The sequence below is a fragment of the Bison bison genome, unplaced genomic scaffold, assembly GCF_000754665.1.
Source record: "Bison bison bison isolate TAMUID 2011002044 unplaced genomic scaffold, Bison_UMD1.0 scf7180017864325, whole genome shotgun sequence".
In the NCBI taxonomy this organism is placed as follows: domain Eukaryota; kingdom Metazoa; phylum Chordata; class Mammalia; order Artiodactyla; family Bovidae; genus Bison; species Bison bison.
The window spans coordinates 10,058,916-10,085,470 of NW_011494897.1; the positions used below are offsets into that span (position 1 = coordinate 10,058,916).

General features: G+C 34.4%; 1 protein-coding gene across 2 annotated transcripts in view; it reads right to left on the minus strand.

Annotated features, from left to right (window-relative positions):
- Nucleotides 1-26,555, minus strand: part of BRINP3 (bone morphogenetic protein/retinoic acid inducible neural-specific 3) — a 497,054-nt gene that overhangs the window by 148,970 nt on the left and 321,529 nt on the right. For both annotated transcript variants that reach the window (XM_010853296.1, XM_010853297.1), the window contains exons 5-6: nucleotides 24,050-24,155; nucleotides 15,352-15,588 (exon numbers count right to left, since the gene is read on the minus strand). In XM_010853296.1, the coding sequence (XP_010851598.1) occupies nucleotides 15,352-15,588; nucleotides 24,050-24,155 (343 nt within the window). The remainder of the gene's footprint in view (nucleotides 1-15,351; nucleotides 15,589-24,049; nucleotides 24,156-26,555) is intronic.

Sequence of the window (26,555 nt, forward strand, 5' to 3'; positions counted from 1 at the left end):
ATATTGCTGGGTTTCAGCAACAAAGATTTATTTCTTGCTCATATGATGCATCCACCTCAGAGCGGGTGGGGCTCTGCTGTCTACTGTTCTATTTCAGTGACACGAGCTGCCAGTCTTGACCACCTGGATCATCATCAACTACGTTGACTGAAGAAGCAAACCTAAGACATTGTGCCTGGTTCTCAAAGGCTTCCTCTAGAGAATGACAAGCTTTGTTTCCTCTCACATTTCCTTTATCTGAACAAGCCAAATGGCCACATCCAGCGGTGCCATGAAGTCAATTCTCATATGCCCAAAAAGATGAGAACCATCTATACTTGCTGAAGAGCATGACTGACAACTTTATCTTATAAACCACTGTCATTGGACAATCTGGAAGTGTTTTCTTATATACTTTAAATATCTCATTTTAAAGATTTTATGAGCAAGTAAAATTTACATGAGATATACCTTGACTTTGTGTTCATGTCTAATGCACTATAATTAGACTATCTGCGTGAATCCAAAAGCCCAGGTTAAAATTCATACATTGTTGTCTTTGTTTATCAGTGAAATAACTGATGAAGCAGTTCATGTAAAGGACAACAAAATTAACTCTGCACCTATATAAAGAGTTCACTCATTTTCTTTAGCAAAATAATGAAATTTAATAATAAATGGGACGTTATGAAAATGAATGGGTAGAACTACTTGGTAGTTTGATAGAGGGGACACTGCCTAAGAATTAAATTAAATTTATACAACAATGGAATATTTAACTTAGAGAGTACTGAGTATTCAACATTAGAAGATTTTAACAAAAGCTATGTGACCATTATGAGGTAACTGTGGAAGATATGAATGCACTGAGTATTGATAGCCTTTGTCATATCTTCCTAGAATTTAGCTGAAATGAATAACTATTTTTTATCAAAATGACCCAGAAATCATTAGAAAAGGCATCACATAGACTCTTATAAAACCAACCAAACAGTAGCAAGTAAAATTTCTCTGAGTACTCAGTATTATTTTTTAACCTCTCTTCACCATAGTCTGTATCAATGAGACAACAAACAATAAGGCACTTAATAAAGTCACCATTTATTTTATTTTTATGATGCTGAATCAAAGCCTTGAATGATTTGTTTGTGACTAAACCGGATAGGTTACCAATTTATCAGTTCTAATAAATACGGACTATGATAGCTTTAGAACAAACACACACATATATTGAGAGATAATTCTTCACAATAAAGACTTTTAAACTCATGGAAAAAACATCGTGTTTTTGTGTTCCGATGTATCTATATGATCTATCATGTTATTGAAAGGAGTTGTTCATGCTATTATTCAGATTTCAGTGATAGAAAAGAAGACTCTCCCCCAAAACAAATAAACAAACAAAAAAACTCTCAAAATACCTTGGTGAAAACAATACAACATAATACAGAGGCAAGGTATTTTTGTTTCTTAGAAGTTTTTTTTTTCACAATATGCCTCCAAAAAGATGAATTGTGCTATAGCTATGGTGACATTTCAAGAGGTAGTAAATGAGGTAGATTGAACCAAAACCTGGGCGATGTCTTGACAATATATATTTTGTTATCGCATTCATCAATCAACATACATTGTAATATACATAATGTCTATCAAATATGGCACACTTTCCTTGTTTCTGTCACTGATTAAAAATATGGTGTTCTTTGCCCTCAAGAAACATTAAACTTTTTTTAGATAATTGGGATGATGGCACTGATCTAAGTATGGAAATACATCAGACAAACTGGAACAGGTAGAAAGAACTTGGCAGAAAGCCTTTTGGGATCTAAATCAGGAATCTTTGCATAAAACACATGCTTGGCATTCTACAACCATCTTATTTCAGATGATTTAAAAAATTAATTGAAGTACAAAATAAAATTTGGCTATGGCAAAGATAGTATTCATAATATATTAAACATAACACAGCAAGGCATTGATGAATTAGAGCAGAAAGAGTGACTACTCAGGACAAACAGTAGTGAAAACCAAATCAGTTTTGCTATGTCAGCCTTGAAGGTGCACACAGTTTTTGGTGCTGAGAGTATCTGTGAATTGCAGTATAGTCAATGAACAGATTATCACAATAAATTCAAACCTATATACATATTATATAACTCACAACTGAGATTTGATATCATAAAAAATTTATTTTCTTTCCCTTACTCTTATATTTCAATTACCAAATGCTAGGATACTGCAGTGGATTGTCATTCCCTTCTCCAGAGAATCTTCCCAACCCAGGGATTGAACTGGTGGGTTTTACCACCTTCTGCATTGGCAGGCAGGTTCTTTACCCCCTGGTCACCTGGAAAGCCACAGAGAAGGGAATGGCAATCCACTCTGCTATTCTTGCCTGGAGAATCCCAGGGAGAGAAGGACCTGGCAGGCTACAGTCCCTAGGATCACAAAGAATCAGGCATGACTGAAACAACTTTACACCAAAATCAATTGTGTTTTAAGTATAAGCATATGACTTCCAAAAAGCTTTACTCATGAGAAGGCAATATTATATATGCTAGTTAATTTAGAATAATAATTTTAGATCTAGTACCTTTAATTAAATAAAGAAACTGAACGACAAACGAGATAGCCTAAGTTTTAAGAGTTTGATCAAAAAGCTTGTTACCGATAAAGCTTGTTTATCAAATTTTCCACTATTTAGTTTGGACACAATTATGATCATGGCATCTGGTCCCATCACTTCATGGGAAATAGATGGGGAAACAGTGGAAACAGTGTCAGACTTTATTTTTTTGGGCTCCAAAATCACTGCAGATGGTGATTGCAGCCATGAAATTAAAAGACGCTTACTCCTTGGAAGGAAAGTTTTGACCAACCTAGATAGCATATTGAAAAGCAGAGACATTACTTTGCCAACAAAGGTCCATCTAGTCAAGGATATGTGGTCATGTCTAGTCTAGTCCAGTGGTCATGTATGGATGTGAGAGTTGGACTGTGAAGTAAGCTGAGAGCCGAAGAACTGATGCTTTTGAACTGTGGTGTTGAAGACTCCTGAGAGTCCCTTGGACTGCAAGGAGATCCAACCAGTCCATTCTGAAGGAGATCAGCCCTGTGTGTTCTTTGGAAGGACTGATGCTAAAGCTGAAATTCCAGTACTTTGGCCACCTCATGTGAAGAGTTGACTCATTGGAAAAGACTCTGATGCTGGGAGGGACTGGGGACAGGAGAAGAAAGGGACGACAGAGGATGAGATGGCTGGATGGCATCACCGACTCGATGGACGTGAGTTTGAGTGAACCCCTGGAGTTGGTGATGGACAGGGAGGCCTGGTGTGCTGCGATTCATGGGGTCACAAAGAGTCGGACACGACTGAGCAACTGAACTGAACTGAACTGAACTGATGGGGACAGTAGGGTTGAATGTGTCAAAATCACATTAACAAATACATACATTGCCTTTCCCTGCTAGCATGTAACTGTAGAACTTCAGATAGCAAGATCAAAATATATATTTCTATCTAAAATTGTATGGTTAGAATATGATGTTTTTAGTTGCTTGTGTCTGAAAAGCCAACTGTGCCTGATATTGCGTCTATTCACAAACATTCTGGATCCTCTTCTAGGCATATGGTAAAATGGCACTTCTCTGTTTCCTTTGAAATTAGCCTTGGCTATAAACTGATCACAGGTAATGGGAGTGCTTTCCAGTAGCTCATATTAACTCCCAGCAATCCATGTAAGAGCCAGGGACAATTTACAGCACTTTTTCCATGGCCTCTAGAGCCAAACCACTCCAGATGGTGACACTACCTTCAGCCTGAACCCAGGACTGCAGACAATGCAGTGCAAAGACTCCAGCTAAGCTGTGTGGACACACAATATGAGTGAGAAATTAACTTTTTATAGCTGAGATTTTAGGGGTGTTTATTACTATTGACGTGTTAGCAAGCTGATCTTGACTTACATGGAAACGGAAGCCAAAATGGAGGGCTCAGTCCATGCTGAAGAAAGCAAAAGTGTGCACGTGTGACAATGACTTAGTGGATTGTGGCTGTGTTAGAGACACTCTGTCAGAGGCTAGAATGATGACCATCACATTAAGCAGTGGAGAAGCATCTGGTAAAACTGCTATCTGTGTTCTTGGTAATAAAGATCATTGCACCCACTAAATGCACAGTGCCAGGGAAGAAGCCAGCAACCAGAATGTTAGTTCTGCTGCTAATGACTGTTTCTGGCAAGGTATGGCAAATTATGACCCTCTGTCACAGTGACACATTGCTCCAGATGGACACTTCACTGTCAGCCCAAGTCCTGGAGGGAACAGCTTACAGAGGACTCCAAGCCAGCTTGCCATGGACAAATTGTATGAAAAAAAATAATTGTAATGTCATACTCCAAAGAGAATTTTTGATTGTGCATTTATATAGCTAATTACCTAGATTTTGGGTCTGATACAACCACCTCAAACTTAAAAGAGAATTAGTGAGCCTGAAAGCAGAAACAAAAGGGAATAAATAACTAATCAGAGTTGAAAAAGACAAACACTTCTCAATTCCTAATATTAAAATAATATATTTAGTTACAATGGGCTAGAGCACAGAATCGGAGAAGGCAATGGCACCCCACTCCAGTACTCTGGCCTGGAAAATCCCATGGGCGGAGAAGCCTGGTAGGCTGCAGTCCATGGGGTCGCTAGGAGGCGGACATGACTGAGCAACTTCACTTTCACTTTTCACTTTCATGCACTGGAGAAGGAAATGGCAACCCACTCCAGTATTCTTGCCTGGAGAATCCCAGGTACAGGGGAGCCTGGTGGGCTGCCATCTATGGGGTCACACAGAGTCAGACATGACTGAAGTGACTTAGCAGCAGCAGCAGCAGAGCACAGAATAGATTAATTTGTCTTAGGGAGTATGTCCCTAAGAGAAAAGACGTAAGAACCAGTAAATATTCTCACTGGACAAGGCACCGATAAAGAAGTTTAACACAGTCACATAATTCAAATGAGGGAGGTAGGAAGAGAAATAGAATGAAAAAGAAAAAGAAATAGCAAATTTAGGAAACAGATCTAGGGAGAACTGGGTGTGACTAATGTATAATAGGAAAGAACAAATCTGACTCCGGACTGGATCTGATTCTTTTACTTTAACCTTTGTATTCTATCGCTTTTTCTATAAGTTAAGAATGTCATCAGGGCTTCTCAGGTGGCACTAGTGGTAAAGAACTCTCCTGCCAATACAGGAGACATGCGAAGTGGGTTCAGTCCCTGGATTGGGAAGATCCCCTGCAGGAGAGCATGACAACCCACCCCAGTATACTTGCTTGGAGAATCCAATGGACAGAGAAGCCTAGTTGGCCACAGTCCAAAGGGTCGCTAAGAGATACAACCGAAGTGATTTAGCATGCACAGATGCAAGAATGTTGCCTGCTGCTGCTGCTGCTGCTGCTACTGCTAAGTCACTTCAGTCGTGTCGTCTAAAATATACAAGAGTCATTCTCATGGCTCTGACCTTCAAAGGTATAACACTTTTCATTCATATAGAGATTAAAAGTTGCAAAACAGAGAATAATATCTGTCTTGTTATAGGTTTATAGGAACATCACAACCTGATCTATATAGACAGCAGCAAGAACAAAGGATTCTGAAAGCAAGAAGTTTGCAAAAACCAACTATATCCCTTTCTCTTTTAGTATAAAAGAAGCCTAAATTCAAAATAGGGTGAGATGGTTCTTTGGGACACTAGTCTACCATCTTCTTGGTCTGCTGGCTTTCTGAATAAAGTCACTATTCCTTGCCCCAACAACTCATCTCTCTACTTACTGGCTTGTCATATAGTGAGCAGTATGAGCTTGGACCTGGTAACCACTGGCCCATGAACTTGACTGAACTCCAGTAGCTTAGAGTTAGGGTTAAGTTTAGGTCCATGAAATTAACTGAACTCCAGTGGATAAAACATGAGTTGAAATGAAAAAAAAAAAAAAAAATGACTGCCAGCTAAAAATCATATGAAGTTTAAGATTTAAAAACATTTAGATTTCCAATGTTTTCCACTTCACATGGTTCAAGCAATTCCTGTGGTGGCAAGATGGTTCTCTAACATTCTACTGACCTTGTTATTCTTTCATATCTGAGCAGGAAAATGAACAGCACTTCCTATAGCTATTGGGGAAACAGAATCTTCCATGTCTCTGAGATACTCCTAGGAAATATATTTCTGTGTATCATTGACCCAATTTTTCATATGTCTTGAACTGATCTTTGTAGCTGGGAGAATGGATTCTTGTGATTCATTTGCATTCATCAGAGAGCAGTTCTGGATGTCATTATGAGTTAAGTCCCATAAGCTGTGCATTACTAAGAATGGGAATGGGGGCTCCTGGAAGAAAAATCAGGGTGTTTTATGTCAAAGAAAGAAAAAACAAACTGAAAGGAAACAGTAGGATTTTATTAAAGTTATAATATGCAAAATGGATTGATAATTAAATGTCAAATATTTTATTTAGATATACTTATTTTCCTTGGAAAATAGTCTTTTCCCGTGAATTGATAACTAAATATCATCTGAGGGAGAAGCTACTTCTGAGAAACAAAGTTAAGAACAGTTTAGATAAAAATAACAAGAAAGAAATACATTATTTTTTTTTAAGTTTGTAAATCAAGTTAACCCAACTTTAATACTACATTTTGCCGTAACAGCAGTAGAAAGTTTATCCATTTTCAGATGAATTATCAAATAGACAGTATTCTCTGCAAGTAACATCTAGACAAGTTCATTATCAAGGTGGCCTCCAGCTGCCATTCTTGGTTCATCAAATGAGTATTATTAAATGTAATAGGACATGATCTTGATAACAATCTATGTTGACAGCATACTCTACACCTAGATTTTCTATGCACCAAGTGTTAACACCATTTTTCTAAAGAGTAAAGAAGCCATGTTAAAACTTTCTAAAAGATCTATGTTCTTTATAAACCAGGCCTGTTATTTTTTTTTAAGCTTATGTATTACTTCTATCATCATATAACATAGCTACAGGTTAAATTATTGATTCTTATTAATCCAAAAATAATTGAGGATAATTCAGAATGTGACATGGGAAAAATACCACATTGCTATTTAGTTTTTTTTTTTTAATTTTTCTGGCAATTTTATTAAATAGTTGCATAATCCAAATTCAAATAAATTGTGGTTTTAACGATTTAGATGTATTGGTAAAACTGTAAAGACTTCCAGCTTTTTCATTAGGTTTGAATCCTTGATCCAAATCTGGGTAGAAATTATCTCTAAATAATTGGTAACATACTTTTCGTTTTTATCTAATTAAATATAATATATAAACTAGTTTTTATTTGGCACTGTGACTGTGAGGGTGCATGTGAGGGTTTTTTCTCTGCCTCTGTTTTTCTCTGTATCTTTCCCTATATGCTCTATTTTGCTATAATCAGTGTTACATATATGCCATCATTATTTCTTATTAAATAACATTCGTTTCTCAAAATATAAAGGTAGAGAATGGATAGATTTGTTTAAAATATAAATATTTCAACCAATACTTCTCTCAGATGGCAATATATGAAAAGAGAAATACATTCTATTTTGGAATTTTCTGATGCTTTTATTTGCAGGCTATAAAAGGTATATTTTCCAGGACTCTTTTTAACAGAACAAAATGAATCCTCCATAATCAAATAAAAAAGAGCTTAGCATTATATGCTAATCAGATATACTTTTATTCATGGTGATAACAGATAACACTGATTTTACTGATTTAGTTTTACTCAGTAGCAATAGAAAACACATACAACAGAAAGACATTTGCAAGTTATCCTGACCTGATACAATTTGCAGTACATTTTGTATTTTTGTGTGTGTGATGGCAGGCATCTGCATTCTGTATGGTTACTATGTGTACTCTAATTTACACACTTCTATACTTAACGCTATTCGTACTTAAGAAAGTATTTCCTATATGCATACACATTATTCTATTTTGATAAAATAACAGGTAGGAATATTTTTTCCTCAGTTTCAATCAAAATAACTTTTAGATATATTATTTGCATTTGAAATGCAAATTTTAAATTAAAAAAACATATAAGCTAATTTGAGTTAAATGTGAAAGTAACCTAAAATCCCACTCTAACTTGCATAGTCTACCTAGAATATACCTGTATTTGAATTTTAGGCTTGTGGACACATATACACAAATAACTGTGCATTTTACCTAAAATTCAAGGAGACTTCTAAAGAGTTTCCTTGACACACTGTCACTGCTTTCCCAATCACTAGGAGTATGAAATAAGCTGGTGCATTTCCTTACAGTCAAGGTACCAAGAATAATGTCTGTCAACTTAAAGGTGCCTGTGGGGGGTAGGAACAATTTAGAAATCTTTTCCCAATTAAGTACCTGCCTCAAAATTCTTGTATTTTCTTTACCTCTATGAGGTAAAATGTTTTATTTCTCAATAAAAAGCTCTTTTAAAATCTATCAAATGTGGTTACCCACAGATTTCACTAGTTTTGAGAGAATTCCAGTAAAAACAGAATATTTTATCAGTTGTTTAGTTCCAAGAGTGAATGTTATCTTTTGCTAAAGATCTAATATAGTAATAAAATTTGGGGTTCATTTTTAACTATCTATATGTTGAAATTGATAAAAGAATACCCTCCACACTACCTATGAAGGATCATAAAATTTATAGCAAACTAAGATCACTCCTCCCATTAGGTACGAATCAGCTAAATACACTAGGCACCAATTGAAACAAAGAATTAAATATAAACATTTTCAACATTATAGACAGTTTCAGAAATATCATGCAAAAAAATAGATTTATCCTGTAAATCATTGTTTTCTCAATATTAACACAAGTGAACCAGTATGATGAGTCCAGTTTTAAACTCAAGATGGGCAATCCAAATATGAGTTAAGATTAAAGCATCTGATTGTATTAATAATATTACCATTAAACTAATAGTTTAAAACCTCTGGACATTGAATATTTCTGACTAAATTTTGACTAAATTACTACCATTTAGGCATACACTATGTAGCAAAATTTTAAAATATTGATTCACTTATTCTGAGATTGTGTTCTTTATATTGTTTAGATATCAAAATTCTTATTTTTATTTTTAAAGTTGCAATTAAATTATGCTATAAATACAGTAAGATGCACATAAGCATAAACCCAGAAAATTTTCAGAAACCCAACATACAATGGTAACCAACCCGTGGATTAAGGAATCTTGAGTTTTTAATACCAAATAAGACATGCAGACCTTTATCCATTGCAATAGCCCTTGCCTCAGCAAAAGCATCATAATCCTGATTTAGACTAGCACAGCTCAAATGTGCCCACTGGGAAATGGCAACCCACTCCAGTATTCTTGCCTAGAAAATCCCATGGACAGAGGAGGCTGGTGGGCTAGAGTCCATGGGGTTGCAAAGAGTCAGAAATGGTTGAGCCACTGAGCACATACACACATATAAATATATGTATATATTTCAATTTCTTTTTGAAATATGTATATACTTCAGTTTTTTTTTTCAATTTGATATTAGAGAGATTTATTCATATTATTCTGGATGGATAGTTTTATCCCTTACCTTTATAGAATGCCACTGTGTAAATATACACAATTTTTTACTCTGTCTTTGTGGATGAACATTTAGTAGTTTTCACCTTAATATTATTAAGCATAACGCTACTGTGAACATTCTTGTATATTTTTGGGTATTCATTGTTGCAAATATGTACATATTTCTTTTGGATTTCTATCTAAACAGTCTAAACCTTCCTCTATTTATCTATTTGACCCAGATAATTTTTCTTCTGTTTTATCCTTTATTGTCTTATTATAGGGTGATCAAAAATGTTTTATCTTATTTTCTTAGCTATAAACATTTTTCTTATTTTAGTAGATATTCCAGATATTATTCTTGATTTATTTCACTCTAATGCAAAATACATCTCTTAAGCACATCCTCAACAATGCTAGTACCTTGGGATCCTTAGAAACTCTTTCCATTTACCACCCATTATTACACTATTGTCATACATTAAAATCTTACATATATTTTATTTTCAGATAACCTCATAATTATTATTTTGTACAGGTGGTATTCACTTATACTTTCTCACATACATTTGCCATCTCTGGCATTCCTCTTCCCCTTTACATGGTCAAGTTTCCATTAGCATTTCTTGTCTGAACACATCTTTATTTTCACCTTCATTTTTTTTTAGTGGTACATAATTCTAGATTGTTATATTTTTAGCACTTTAAAGATGCCAAAATCTGTTTGTGTTTTTGTTTTGATAAGTCAAGCTTATTATTAGTCCAATGGAAGTAATGTTTTTCTTTTTTCTCTAGTTATATTGGAAGAATTTTATTCTTTTTTTCAACAGATATGCCTAACTGTGGTTTTGCTTGACTTTACTTTTCTTTGTATGCATTGTGCTTTTTGAATCTGTAGGTTGAATTTGGGTTTTCAGTTTTTAAAAAATCTATATCCTTTACATTTTTCCCTAGGTGTATCCCATTTTCCCCTTCATTCTTCTTGTGTCTCAAACTAAAATACCTTAGACCCTTCAAGCATATCTCACATGCCTCTCATGCATCTATCCAATATTTTGTTGTTAGTTTCCTCACTGATCCCATTTTACCATTTCGATTTTATTTTCTTGTCTCCATGGTCACTGATCCTGTCATCCACTAAGCCAAGATTTCTACTAGAACAAAATTTTGAGTTATTGATTTCAGATACTGAGTTTTGATGTTTTAGAATGTCCTATAGTTTGTCTCATAAATCACCCGAATCTCGGGTGACTTCTGCACTACTCCATCTATTTTATCCTTCCTTTCCTTTCATTTTTTGAACATTTTCATGATAACTATGTGAAATTTGTTCTTCAGTTCAGTCCAGTCGCTCAGTCGTGTCTGACTCTTTGCGACCCCATGAATCACAGCACGCCAGGCCTCCCTGTCCATCACCAACTCCCGGAGTTCACCCAGACTCACGTCCATCGAGTCAGTGATGCCATCCAGCCATCTCATCCTTTGTCGTTCCCTTCTCCTCCTGCCCCCAATCCCTCCCAGTATCAGAGTCTTTTCAAATGGGTCAACTCTTCGCATGAGGTGGCCAAAGTACTGGAGTTTAAGCTTCAGTGTCATTCCTTCCAAAGAAATCCCAGGGCTGATCTCCTTCAGAATGGACTGGTTGGATCTCCTTGCAGTCCAAGGGACTCTCAAGAGTCTTCTCCAACACCACAGTTCAAAAGCATCAATTCTTCGGCACTCAGCCTTCTTCACAGTCCAACTCACATCCATACATGACCACTGGAAAAACCATAGCCTTGACTAGACGGACCTTTGTTGGCAAAGTAATGTCTCTGCTTTTGAAAATGCTATCTAGGTTGGTCATAACTTTCCTTCCAAGCAGTAAGCGTCTTTTAATTTTATGGCTGCAGTCACCATCTGCAGTGATTTTGGAGCCCAGAAAAAATAAAGTCTGTCGCTGTTTCCATTGTTTCCCCATCTATTTCCCATGAAGTGATGGCACCGGATGCCATGATCTTCGTTTTCTGAATGTTGAGCTTTAAGCCAACTTTTTCACTCTCCTCTTTCACTTTCATCAAGAGGCTCTTTAGTTCTTCACTTTCTGCCATAAGGGTGGTGTCATCTGCATATCTGAGGTTATTGATAAATCTCCCAGAAATCTTGATTGTTCTTACTAATTTCTATATCTGAAACATCTTACATCTGTTGTTGGTTCATGTGCGCTCAGTCTCTTAGCCATGTCTGACTCTTTGTGACCCCAGCGGGCTCCTGACCAAGAAGTTTTTTTCAGGCAAGAATACCGGAGCATGTTGCCATTTCCTCCTCCAGGGGATCTTCCCAAGCCAGGGATCGAACCCACTTCTCCTGCAGGCAGATTGTTTACCAGTGAATGACGTGGGAGGCCTGGTTTCTTTTCCGTTTGATATTAGCCTTAAGGTCTACTCACATGCTGATGATTAGAGATTTATGTTCATCATAAATAAAAGGAACTGCAGAGGTTTTAGAAAACTTTTTTCCTCTAAAGAGGCCACCCTCTTTATATTTAACAAACATCATATGGAGTTGATCCTTTAAGGATAACCTCTTTAGTATCAAGATTTGAGCTGTATCTGTGCTGTTATGCTTACATAAAACTCAATCTAGCTCTGACTCTCCCCTGTTCTTAGGGCATGATGCTTCAGGGCTTTCTGTTACGGACCTAGTGAGCATATGCTACTTCAGGCCCGTAACACTGAAGAAGATTCAGTTCTATCATGCAGAAGTTTTTAGTTTATCTCTTTAGTCATCTGCCACAGGTTAAGGCGAGTGTCTTAAAGAGGGTGCTGAACATATATTTAAAATTCCTTAAGCCTCTAATTTTTTTAGTTCAATCAATTGTGACTGCAAAATTTTCATCTGATTTCTCTGTCCTGGAATACCAGCATTTTCCAGGGGCTAGTCCTAAATTTTCAGTTTCATACTCTGCCCTGAAATGACAAAAGCACTTTAAGGAAAAGCAGTTCTAGAAACACAGTGGTACTCCTTCATTCTCTCTGGAGTATCCCATCCTTTCCTGTTCTGTTTTCAATCTCCTCCCTCTGGAGAGCTTTTATCCCTCAAGCACTTGAAAGTCTGTGGTAAATTTCATCTGCTTGCAAAGATTTTTGAATATGTTTTAGCATCCAGCACTATCTGAAATTCAGCAAATATCTTGGGGTAGATTAAACTTCTTTAAGCCTATTGAGTCTAAAATTTTGTCATTCTACTCTCCACAACCATTAGAAGCTTTGCTGGTTTCTTTTTCGCCCATCAGCCACTCTGCTTGGTGAAATGATGAGTCCTCAGCCTCTGTTCACATAGGTGAGCAAATTAATGAATAAAACAAGAAAGAAAGAAGGAAAGAAGGACAGAAAGGAAGCAAAGTAGAAAGAAAGAAAAAAAAAAGTTATGAATCCTAAGCTTATATCTTGTGCCAGGAATTTTAGTCCATGCAGTTGTGACTTTTATGATCTATTATATATTTAAATGTATAATTTTAAAAACTATTCAACTTTTAGTTACTATCAACAGATGTATTGGCCTACTTCAATCTACAACATATCACCTGAAACAAAACCCCCACCTTTCACTTGGTGATTTTCTAAAATATTCTCTCAAAGCAAAATAATAGGGGCAGCATTCCTATGTGAGTTCTACAGACTTGGGGCTTCTAAGATTCTCTGATCTAACATGCCATACACTGTAATATGTAGACAGAAAGTTTTTTTTTCCTTTTCAAATTTAACCCTAAGATGACTACTTTATATTATAGCTTATCTAAAAGTATTGCATTTCATCATTATTTTTAAACATCAGATGGTTCTACTTGAATATAAAATTAGGTTTCTAATATGTTACTTATGAGTGTTCTATTGAAAAACTAAAAGGAAGAGTTTGAGTTTAGAAATTCATTCTGACAATGTCGAGAAACTGCTTAATTCTAGACAGGTTTTCCTTTTTATATAAAGAGAAATATTACTAAAATTGAGGAGGATAATTTATTATACACTATTTTGATTAATATATACATATATATATATTTATAAAGAAAATATGTATCTATGAACTCTTCGTAGGTCTATTACTTTCCATTTTATTTTATAATTTTGTGGTTCTACTATGCAAAATGGTGAGGGCTTATTGAAATCATCTATATTGTTTTTCTTGTCTGATGTTAGCTGTGGGCTTGTCATATACAGCCTTTATTATGTTGAGATATGTTTTTTTTATGCCTAAATTAAGGGTGTTTATTGTGAACATATAGTAAATTTCATTGTCATTGTTTTAAGTGAGTTCAGTTAAATGAATCACTGACAAAATTATAACTTTCAAGAATATAATCTGACCTCTTGGCAATTAAAACCTCTTTGCCAATTTGAAACTTAGTCATATCCAACACTTTTGACTAAATGCTACATAATTATACTTAGCACATTCTGAGGATTTTTATTATTCTGTTAATAAGAATGATCATATGTTATTATCATCATTTTTCATTTCATGTTGAGGCACTCAACTTTTTATTAAAGTTCATTGCTTTATGAAATGAAGGCCATTACAGGTAACATAGTCTATTTTATATGTAACAATATGGGAAACACAAGTATGCACTCATAAAAATTCAGAAATAGCAGAAACAAACTCCACAGACATTACTAGATCAAAGCTGATCTAAATTTGGTTTAAAAATAAGTAGTAGAGTAAAAGTGCACATTCATGAGATTCCCTTTAATGTGAAGAAAGTATAGAAAAACCCTTCTCTGGATCTTGCCTCAGAAGTGGAACTCAGGGCCCATGAGAATAGTCCAGAAAGGAATTGGAGGTATTGGACTAAGAATGCCACCTGCCATGTCAGTAAACACAAGCTGTCTGGACTTTGAGCCACCACAGCTGCCCCAGCGTGAGCCCTGAGTGAATGCAAGATGGAAACAGGATGCAAACCATCAACCTATCAGGTACTGCAGCAGCCCTGCCAGGTTGCAGCCTAAGGTGACTCAGGAAAAGCATAGGATACTGGCCCCAAAACCTGAAGTGCATAATACAGGAAAGACTTCCATCAGCCTTGACTTTTCATCTGCTCTTACATTGAAATAGAGAAGGAAATAGCAATGCACTCCAGTATTCTTGCCTGAAAAATCCTATGGACAGAGGAACCTAGTGAGCCATAGTCCAGGGTCTATGGGGTCACAAAAGTGTCGGACACAACTTAGATACTAAACAACAACAGTACACAGAAAAGCAGTAAATTCCTTAACTTCAGATGTCTGGTTTTCCTTAATCAACAGAATTGATGTTCCAACTACCTGGTTTTTGTTCTAAAAACTCCTCTGTAATGCTGGCTCCTCCCTTACCACTTGGGGCCATCCTTCAGAGCGACCTGAGAGTTCTGTCTCTTCAGAGCTCTCGAAGAGCTCAGAAAATCCACCAAATAAAGCATAATTACATAATTCTCAACTTCTAGGCTGTGCACTTTTTTCAGTCCATAGTTTAAATTCTTATATTGAAAAAGGTAGGGACCTTCTTTATTAAATGATTAATATGTCAGCTCAAGAGAGGGCTGGGTTCTACTACCATAGTACATAGCATACAAAAAGTACCACATAGGGTTTCAGTAAAATACTAAATAACCAACAATAAAAGCAATATCCACAAAGAATAATAAGAACAAATTGAATAAATTTCTTCCAAGTATGTAATAGTTTCTTCCAAAAGGGTAAAATTGTCTGTTCAATATAACATTTTTTTTGGTGAAGTTTAGAAGTGTTAGATAAAAATATATGTCTTACCTGATTCCTCAAAGTCAATGTTGTAGGCTTTCCAGGTTTCAGTTATGCGAAGAAGATTCTCTTCCATGGCTTGAATGTCCATGGAAGGGCAATTGCATTCTGGGAACTTGGGGCCACAATGACACCAGCAATCATTGTCCTTGCAGATAAACTCTCCCTCTGAGTTGCAAGCAATATAGCTCAAAGCTGCTTGTACAAAACGCTCCTGAAGGTAGTCTGGAAGTAGGACTTGCAGCCCTTAAGGAACAAACCGAAAAAGGAAATTCATTTTGATAAAGGCCAAAATATAATACATAATTACAATATTCAGAAAATGTCAAAAATGTAGCATATTAAGTTACAGGTTTATGCATATTTTAATATGATCATTAGAAAAATTACTGAATTTTGAAAAATTTTCAAATGTTTATCATTTTTTTCAACATATACTAACTCCAAGCACTTTTCAAGAATCTGGGAAATTATAAAACATTTAACATCTCAAACTATCTGATTTTATTTTTTAAATTGACTTAATTGGCTATTTGAATTTATTGATCAGAATATTTGATTATTTTATGTAATGTAGATAGAATTTACCTTTATATATTTTGAAATGAGATGTATGCATTTCTTTTCCACTTATTTTCAAATACTTCCAATATTTTTATTTTACCTTCAAACTATCAGCTCATCTGTACTTAGATATTATTTGCAGCATTGGCAAAAGTGTTATGAAATGTTGCTGTATCTCATGTCATTAAAACATGTAACTATATATGAGTATGTTTTTCAAATGATCACTTCAATTGACTACAGGGAAGTCATAGAGAGACTGAGTTGTTTCACTGGTTATTCCTCATCAGTCATAGGGATACAGTTTATTACTTTTCAACATGCAAGTTAAGTTACTAATTCTTAAGAATATATTAAGAATAAAAATAAGGCTATCAAAAATATTTAGGGATCTCTACTTGTTTTACATTTAAGCATTTGCTACAAAAATCTAATCAAAAGGGTAAATATTCAATATAATCAGTAGGTAAAAATAAACATAAAAGTAAAGGAAAATTTATTCAATAACTCACAGCAATTTACCACAAAATTTGATTTTTACCTCCTTTACATGCTTCCTTTCTAACAAAAAAAACCAAAGCAAAACAAAACAAAAACACGTTTTTTTATATATAATCATTATCTACAACTTTAATTTAACTAAAATCATGAATTAACATTTAGGGGAAAAAGTCTATCATGTAAAAATCTTGACAATTGTACTTATCTCATTCTTTCAGACTAATGCTACCATAGATTGGTCAGGAAAAGTACTCAACACATATTTATTACTTTACTATTCATTTTCATTTCATCTCAAATAAATATTGAATGCCTTCCATTTGGAAGAGACTTTCTAGGAAAAGTATAATATGAAAATGACCAATTCTTGCCCTAAAGGCATTTGCAATATATTTAGTAGAAGAAGCAATATAATATATAATATTAGATGTATACAATGATATTATACAATATTTCACTAGGTATAATTAATTGGTAAAGCAACCACATTAGGTTCATAAGATTAATAAAACCTTTAATTAAAAAGGTAGACTGGAACATTATTTGATGTTTGATACATGGATAGTTTTCAACTTTAAGAGATTTGATGGGCCATGGGATAATACATTAGCAATATCACACACAAATGAACTATGGAACATATTCTTTAAAATAGCAATTAGCAATATTGTTTTAATTCATATGCACTATGAGAATGCAATGAGTGAGTTGCTTAGAAAAATAGATCCAGGGTAATGTTATTGGGGCTCTTATTTCAGGATGAAGTACAGGGAATTAGTTCACTTGTATTTAAATGATGTTTAACCATGAAAGTACTCTGGGTAGTACTTTAATTTATATGCAAAAGATATAAAGAAAAAATTAATTTAGACAGAAAACTAAAAATATCTAAACCAAAGAATAGGGGATAAAAAGGCAATTTTTTAGGAGACAGGAGAAGATGAATGGGATCTACTAGACAGTACTTTATATGATGTAAGGCAGGTGAAATATGTCAAATGACTTGGAGGAGTAAACTGGTAAAGCTAGATATATTCTTAAATGTCTAGTCCTGCAGGTCATCAAATGACTGTATACTTCAGAAATATCTAATATCTGAAAATACTAATATTCAGTGTTAAAAACTGGCTAAGTCAGAGTCCCTGTTAATGAGACTCAGGACTTTGGACCAGATATATGGAACCCACTGATTATCTCAATTAAAAAAAAATTAAAAATTAAAAGAAAATCAGAGAATTTATGTAACACTTAAAATGTTATAAACCAAGTAGTTACAGTATAATTTTCAATCTGTAAAAATGATAGTGCCTTAGCAGAAATAGAAAAGGGTGGAAAAGTAATTTGAGAAGGAAAGACTGATGGCAGAAAATGATGAGTTTAGCTTTAGACATGCAAGGATTTCTGTTGCATGTTATCTCTGCTTTATATCTATCTATCTGTCTAAAGAAAGGAAACTGATATTCTGTAAAACCATACTAAAAATAACAATTTTTTTTGGAAAAGAGATTTACAGTCAGACCACTCAAAACTCTTTAACTTTACAACCAGATCATTAATGTAAACAATAATTAATACCTAGAGAGAAAATTTGGACTGTTTTAACAGACAACTCAGAGGGATTGAAGGCCGTCCTACAGACATTTTGTTAATGTACAGAACCAACAGAGTAAAAATACTGATGAAACCATTATTAGAAAGCCTCCTCGATTGTGAGACAAAGCTAAGGAAGAAGAGTTCTGAGCCTAGGGGATATTGTGAAAGTAAGCATGTGAGGCAGGGCAAGTGTTACAAGCTGAAAACCCATTGAGTAAAATATAACCATGTCCAGTATTGGAGGACCAGTTTTTTTCAACCAAACTTCTCACTAGGAACAACTAGAAAATATAGAAGGCATATTAAAATAATCTGTCTATACTATATAGTGCAGGGAACTATAATCAATATCTTATAATGCAAAATAATCTAAAAAGTATGTGCAGAGAGATTCTTACATATATACACATATATATGTATATACATATGGCACAAAATCACTTTCCTGTACACTTGAAACTAACATGGCATTGTAAATAAACTATAATTCAACTTCTAAAAATCTGTTCAAAAGGATCCAAGTCCAATAAAAGTGAGGATGTCTAGAACTACCATGACAAGAAAAGGATCCCTGAGGTGCAGACCACACAGCTTTTGTCTTAGAGTTTTGTCCAGTTAGCAAATCAAAAACTGAAGTTTAGAGCCAGTCATGATAAAGATAGTAAATTGCTCCAGATTTGTAGAAATACATAAGGGCTATATACTCAAGCAGTAATTAAACAAAAAATTAGATTTCATAGGTTTAAAGCATACTTTCAAAGAAGTCAATTAAAATGGATTGAAATGCTACTGCAAATCAAAGTAAACCTTCTCTGGAGAAAGAAAACATCAAGAATTTGAAATTATTTTTGTAAAGCACAGCATCAAAATTTAATAAAAATAATGAGCATATAAATAAGAAAGAACAGTTTATCAAAAATGAACTGTAAATTAATTTCAGTCACCCAATAAAGAATTAAACAAACACTGTAGACAATTTTGACAAAGAATTGGAAACTAAAAATTATAACCAAATGGAAATTCTGCAAATAAAGTATATATACATACATACAAACACACGCACACATACATATAGGAGTTACCAATAATAGATTTAATAGCAGACTAGACACAGCTGAAAGGATAAACAGCAAACTGGTATATGTCATAAAAAATATTGAACACAGAATACTAAAATGGCAAATGGATATAAAGAACAGAAAAGAGTAGAAAGGACACAGTTCTGTCGCTCAGTCATGTCTGACTCTTTGCAATCCCGTGGACTGCAGCACATCAGGTCTCCCTGTCCATCAACTCCCGGAGTCCACTCAAACTCAGATCCATTGAGTCAGTGATGCCATCCAACCATCTCATCCCCTGCCATTCCCTTCTCCTCCTGTCTTCAATCTTTCCCAGCATCACGGTCTTTTCAAAACAAGAGTCAGTCCTTTGCTTCAGGTGGCCAAAGTATTGGAGTTTCAGCTTCAGCATCAGTCCTCCCAACGAATATTCAAGACTGATTTCCTTTAGGATGGACTGGTTGTATCTCCTTGCAGTCCAAGGTACTTTCAAGAGTCTTCCCCAACACCACAGTTCAAAAGCATCAATTCTTCAGCGCTCAGATTTCTTTATAGTCCAACTCTCACATCCACACATGACTACTGGAAAAACCATAGCTTTGACTAGACAGACCTTTGTTGGCAAAGTATTATCTCCACTTTTTAATATGCTGTCTAGGTTGGATATAACTTTTCTTCCAAAAGAAAAGACACATAGGTCATAACTAAATTATCTAAAAACACAGTTAATTGGAACTTCATGATGAAAGTAGAGAAAGAAAGAAGCAATATTTGGCAAATAAAAATTTAAGAAATTTAATAAATTCCTGGGAGATGAATAAAGTTCTAATTTGCATCACACAAACATAAAGTCTAGTAAGATAGACAATTGTGAAAATGATCAGCTGACCAGAGATCCTCAGTGCTGTATAGCTCATGTCTCAATGGGCATGAGTTTGAGCAAGCTCTGGGAGATGGTGAAGGTCAGGGAATCCCAGCATGCTGCAGTCCATGGGGTCACAAAGAGACAGACACACCTGAGTGACTGAACAAAAAATAGCTCATGTCCTACCTAAAGGAATATGAAGAGGGTGAAAAACTAAGGACTCCCTTGAATGTGATGAAGTTGACATCTAAAATTTTTATCATACATTAAATAGATCAAAAGTAGGTAATCTCTTATATTATAAATATCTTAAAATAAAAATATTACATCATATATCTGTATGTACTGATGGAACCTAATCCCAGCAATCTGGCATCAATATTCTCCTTTAAAAAGAATAAATGAGCAATGTGTATGTGTGTGTATGTGTGTGTGTGTGTGTGTGTGTGCTCTCCTTGACGTCACCATTTCATTTCACTGTCCTACAAGTTTTTGTACTAATATATTACATTTTATTACTAAACATCTTTTTTTAATCACAGTCATATCTCTACTATAAAAATCAATGATTGAAAATATATATATGTTTTTCTGAAACTTATAAATAATACAAAATTTTGTAGCATGAATTACATAAAATAGTTTTCTAATAATGAAAATAATTTTAAAAATCACTATGATTTGAATTATCATGATTACTGATAATATGCAATTAAATAGTTATATGTATTACAAGGATTGACAACTTTTAAAGACATATGTTATCTGTTCCTTGAAAATGCATGATTTAATGAATTGATAGAGCTTTGTTAATTACTGTGGGATTTTTCTAGAAATATAAATTAATATGAATTATTTCAAAGTAAATTATTTGCCTTCTTTTAATTTTTATATATGTAAGCTCTAAGAACCCTAAAAAAGGAAATGACAACCCACTCCAGTATTCTTGCCTGGAGAATCCCATGGACAGAGAAGACTGGTGGGCTATATCATGGGGTTGCAAGAATCGGACATGACTTAGTGACTTCACCACCAAGCTCTAAGAAAATATGTTCCAACATATCAATAGATAAAAAATAGGAAACAGGATAGTTTTGTAAGCAATATAATCAGACTTTTATTATAAGCAAAAAATAATTGCATAGTGCTCCATCGTTTATTATCTATTTGATAACACAGTCGTGCCAATTTTGCTGAAATAAAGCATTAGGAACCAACTGATGTGGAAAAGTATTTGTTACCTAATCACATGGATCATTCATTTTCTGGGAACTTTACCAAAAAATTACTACCAAAATTTAATAACTTTGAATTACTTCTGTTACCCTTTCACGCAAATGTACCTTGTTTGATATGTTAAATTCTTAAGTGGGTTGAAAAATTGGAATATCATTCATTTCAATATGTATTTGCTAATACTTCCTATGAATTACATTTTGTCATATGTATTCAATGTATTTTCATCAATATTTCAGAGTAGTAGATATGGATCTTTCAATTAAAAAAAAAAAGTGTCTGCTCTGAAACCTGATTGACAAAGCCAGACAGAAAGGAGACAAATCCAGCTTACTCACTGCCAGCCAACATTTGATTTCATTTGTTTTCAGTCAAAATCAATGTGCTAATGTGTAATGCATCTCTCTGACATCTCATTTATGAATGTCAATTCTAATATAGATAGTTAAGTCATGGAATTCGTTTTGAATTTTTTGCCTAATGCTGTACCTCAGTAATTCTTATCGTTGCTTTCTTTGCTCCGGTAAAATTCTACTTCAAGAACAATTCTTTTTCTTCTATAAGACCAGAGCTTCAGAAGTAGAAGGTCAATAATAGAGCTGAACTCAATATCTCCAAATGGACCAAACACTGATTCTAGTGCTTCACCTCATTCTTACAAGCAAAACACAAGGTCTCTCTCTCACACACACACACATATCATCCATACCTGTGCACATCTATCCATAAAACCAGCTAACGATGAAAGACACAAAGACCTATGGTAGTACTTTAATAAAAGATTCTTCTGAAACATCAGTTTTTGCAGTTGCTACATATAGTGACCCAGGGTTTTATAAATACTTTTCAAAGAGATGTACCATGGTAATATTCTGGAATTGGTGAGAGTTTTGCATTCCTTTTTTTTCTTTTTAGTGGCAAAGGGCTACTATTTTTTGCTATATACTATTTATATATATATATGTATATATTTAATATATATTAAAGGTGAGATTGAATAGGTGAATCAACATGAAACTTGTAAGTACAGATTAAATTTAAGAAAGAAAGAATACATGGGATATTGAGGGCCTTGATATTGATTTTCACAGTATTATCTTTGCACGGGACTTTGTGCACTGTGGTACAAATATAGTTGTAACTAGTCCTAGCAAGTAGTAAAAGGTGAAAGAGATTCAGGTTTCTGTTTTACATAAATTGAAGGGAATAGAAAAAATAGTTACACAAAAGGGGCATGTCTCTTCATTTATTCCTTGTGCTGATTTTTTCCAAGGCTGATTTGTTTTGTATTTTGTGTTTAAATATTATATTTAAATATATTATTTAAATTTTATTTAAAAATTTAAATAAATTAAATATTATTTAAATATTATATTAAAAAAAAAGAAGTTTTGTGTTTAAATATTATATTCTTAATACCGAACACAGTAAATCAATAGTGTTAATTCACAAAGATAAAAATCAAAAGTGTTAATAAATAAATTGTATCAATTGAAATAAATGTATTTGATATAAAAATTCCTTGTCTTTTTCTAGTAAAATTAATACTCTGATGGAAAGTCAATACATTTTAAAAAGGGGTGAAGAGTAAAGAATTATAGGTAATAGTGAGAGACTGTGCTTCCATTTAAGTTAGAGAAAATATTTCAATAACTTTAAAGCTAAAATTGACAATAATAACTTGGATAGCATTTAGAATTTAAAAATTTAAGCACTTTCTCTGTGAGTTTGTACATTCAAATTGAATGAAATCTATTTATTACTTAAGTTAAATTTAAATAACCTGATGCCTTTAAATTTTTAGATGGAAAAATTGAGAGAAAACCTCATAAATTTCTGAAATGTTAAACATTTTTATGTAAAACTGAATAATGCAAATATAGCTCTAAATTAAGCAATTAAAGAAGGTAGACTAGAGAAGAACAACTCAAAATTACCCCTTTGATCAGTGAATTAAATGTAGATTATGTGTCATCAAAAAGGCATTTTTGAACTTATTCAGCTAGTACATGTTTAAACATGTGGATATATAACGTTTCCCTGTCTGTATGAAAGAGTGATATACACATGCGTAAACATTTAGGGGATAAAATAAAATTACAGTTTTAAAAAGTTCTCTATTGAATTATTTCACAAAGTACAGTAATAGAAAGAAGATGATAAATTATTACCATTATCATGAATCTATCTTTATAAAAGAAATAATGCAAGTATAAATATTTTGTTAATATACTCTTAAGTATATATCTATTTGTCAGAATAGAAAGGCAGCCTTAACTATCATATTAAGTTATGTTTAAAATGTCAAAGTTTCACGTTACAGTATACTTAAATATGGTTACAATTCTTATCAGAATCTATGAGGAAAAAGGGCTTCCCCTGTGGCTCAGCTGGTAAAGAATCCTCCTGCAAGGTGGGGGACTTTTGTTCGATCCCTGGGTTGGGAAGATGCCCTGGAGAAGGGAAAGGCTACCCACTCCTGTATTCGGGCCTAGAGAATTCCATGGACTGCACAGTCCATGGGGTTGCAAAGAGTCCAACACGACTGAGCAACTTCCACTTTCACTTTCATGAGGAAAAAGTTAAAGCTCAAGGAAAGCTAAGGAAAACTGCTACTTATTGAGACAATGATTACTGGAACAAAATATTATCAAGATGCGTTTTCAATTCTTATCAATTATTTAATTTAAAAAGTAAAGTGAATTTTGACATTCTCTTCATCTGGTCTAGAATGTTTATATCAGTTAAAGATTAGGAGCCTTTTATAAGAATTTTAAAAGCCTAGTACTGAACACACAGCTTATTAAAAAAAAGAAGAAGAAGAAAGAAATCACAACTGGATAACTGTCATTCAGGCTTATAGAGAATTAATGAAATTTCAGCTACATACCTTGCAACTGAATCTTATTCTCAGGACTCTGAACCAGAACAGAACTGACAGAATCTAGGTTGTCATAGTTACTGCAGCCAAGAGGACCCGTCCGTGTTTCTGTTACCTGAAGAACAAAACATCAGCTTTATTATATGTACCAGACCTTACCACGTTCTTTCCATTCAATCTATTAATAGTTGTCACTCACACATCCATTGGACAGTAAACATCACTAAAAGGTCTAGGATCTGATACGCATCAACAATACACCTAAGCAGAAAGAAGACGAATGATGCCTTTATCTTCAATTCCATTTCCTTCCCTTTGGCCACACATCAATCTTCAGAGAAAATAATGGAAGCCCTCCTTAGTCAACAACATCACTCATACAAGGTTACCGAATTTGCCAAGACTGAATTTACCAAGATATGACAGAGCATCTGCTCCTTTAGGTGGAAAGCAAGTTTTGACTCATTTGAGACTAGTTTCTTGTTTGCTCATCTGTCATCAATAAGTCAAAACCATCTTCCAGGCTACTGTCTAAAGACTGATTTTATTATTTCATTTTTCTACTTAAAAATCTACGATTTCCTACTCTTTTATGCTGGTATCAATATTTAAACTCTTCTGCTTGGCCTCCATCTGCCCCTCTTTTCCCAGCAGGCAGGCAATCTTGCCGTCCAGTTGGACTTTGTTAATTCTCTGCTTTTGCTTATACAACATCCTTCACCTTATCCCACCTTTCTCCTTTTAGATAAATTGATTTTTTTTAACCTTCAAGATTGACCTTGTGTTTAAACACCTACACAAAGTAGTCCCTAATGATTCCCACTTGTATTACTTCATATTTGTATAAAGTTATGGTTTGCAGAGTCCAGCCTTAGCACTTAATTATGGAATCACATAGAGTGATTTTCCCCCCCATGGGTATTGTGGGATGAAAAGTATCAGATGAGATGTTTAAGTGATTATACCAGACTAGAAATTTATCCTGAGGATATTTTTTTAAAAATACAAACATATTTTAAAGTAGAGGAGTATTATAATCACTTTGGGGTTTTAAAAAGATACTCTCAACAACCAGAAAGGTTTGCAAAACATTGTTGATCTCATTTCATTTCACAGTCCACAGCCACACAATGGCTTCCCACCTCGCTCAGAGTGAAAGCCAGAGCTCTTTGCTATAACTAAAAAAATGCTCTATTTTCAAGCTCCCCAATACCTCTCTAACTTCTCTCTCTCCTTCTCTTCGTCATTTACTCCATCCCAAGCACAACGGCTTCTTTGCTGTCCCCAGAACACGCTAGGCTCTTCTCCTATCTCATGATTTTTGACTTGCTGTTCCTGTATCTGAAATTCTCTTCCTCAAAATATTTGTGAGCTTATTCCTTCACTTTCTTCATATCTACTCAAATGTATCTCTTTCCAGATCACTTGGACTAACCAGTGTTAAATGAACATACCTTCCCACATTTCCTTCTTCCAACTATTATTTCCTCTGCTCCTTACCTTGTTCTATCTTTTCCACAGTAGTTTTTAGCTTATAACATGCCGTATAATTTACTCATTTATCATGATTATTGTCAATACCTCTCATTAGAATGCAAGCTCCACCAAGCACAAGGGATATTGCTTATTTGTTTACTGAAGTATTTGCAGAACAAATCATGCTCTTGTGTAAACCCACAGGTATTAATACTAGAAAAAAACAAGAGGACAGTGTGAGGGGAAAGTCAAACCTAGGAAGACATTAATGCCATTATTAAGATGATGAAGGCCTGAGTGGGACAGTGGCAATATGATTTATCTGAAGAAGATGGGTTTTGAAAAACTAGAACTAATAAGATTATGAAACATTGAGAATGAAATTTCTAGACTAAGTGATAACATTAAAATATAAGGCAAAGAAACTCCATTGTGAAGAGCAGGTAAGGAAGCCTGATTTTGACCATTTTGACTCTGACTTGAACAACACTGATAGAAGAAATGACAACGTAGTATATTTCTTGGAAGCTATGTCAAACATGGAATCACTATTTTGGGAGTCAAAAACACATAGGTGATAAAGACAGGGCAGCATGGACATGCCACCTCAGGTGCATGGAGAGAATGCATAATTGTGTTATGACAGTTCTATCACATTTTCTAAACAGCAAGTCCTTTAGAATAGCCCAGATTGGCTATGAGCACACAGCAACCACGGGGGATGTGGTTTACTCTTTCTCTAACACCACATACACTTGTGTTCTCCTCTACTGCTGCTCTCCAGTGGTGACATTGAATATTCCTTATTTTCTTTAGGAGAATAATTTCTGATGTTGATGTGTCATATACAGCCATGTACATATGCATGTGTGTATAAATAATATTAAATATAAATGAATCATAACATAGAATAACAGAATTTTCTGTCTCTGGGATTTCCCAGGCAAGAATACTGGAGTAGGTTACCATTTCCTTCTCCAGGGGATCTTCCCAATCAAGGGATCGAACTCATCTCCTGCACTGGCAAGCTAATTCTTTA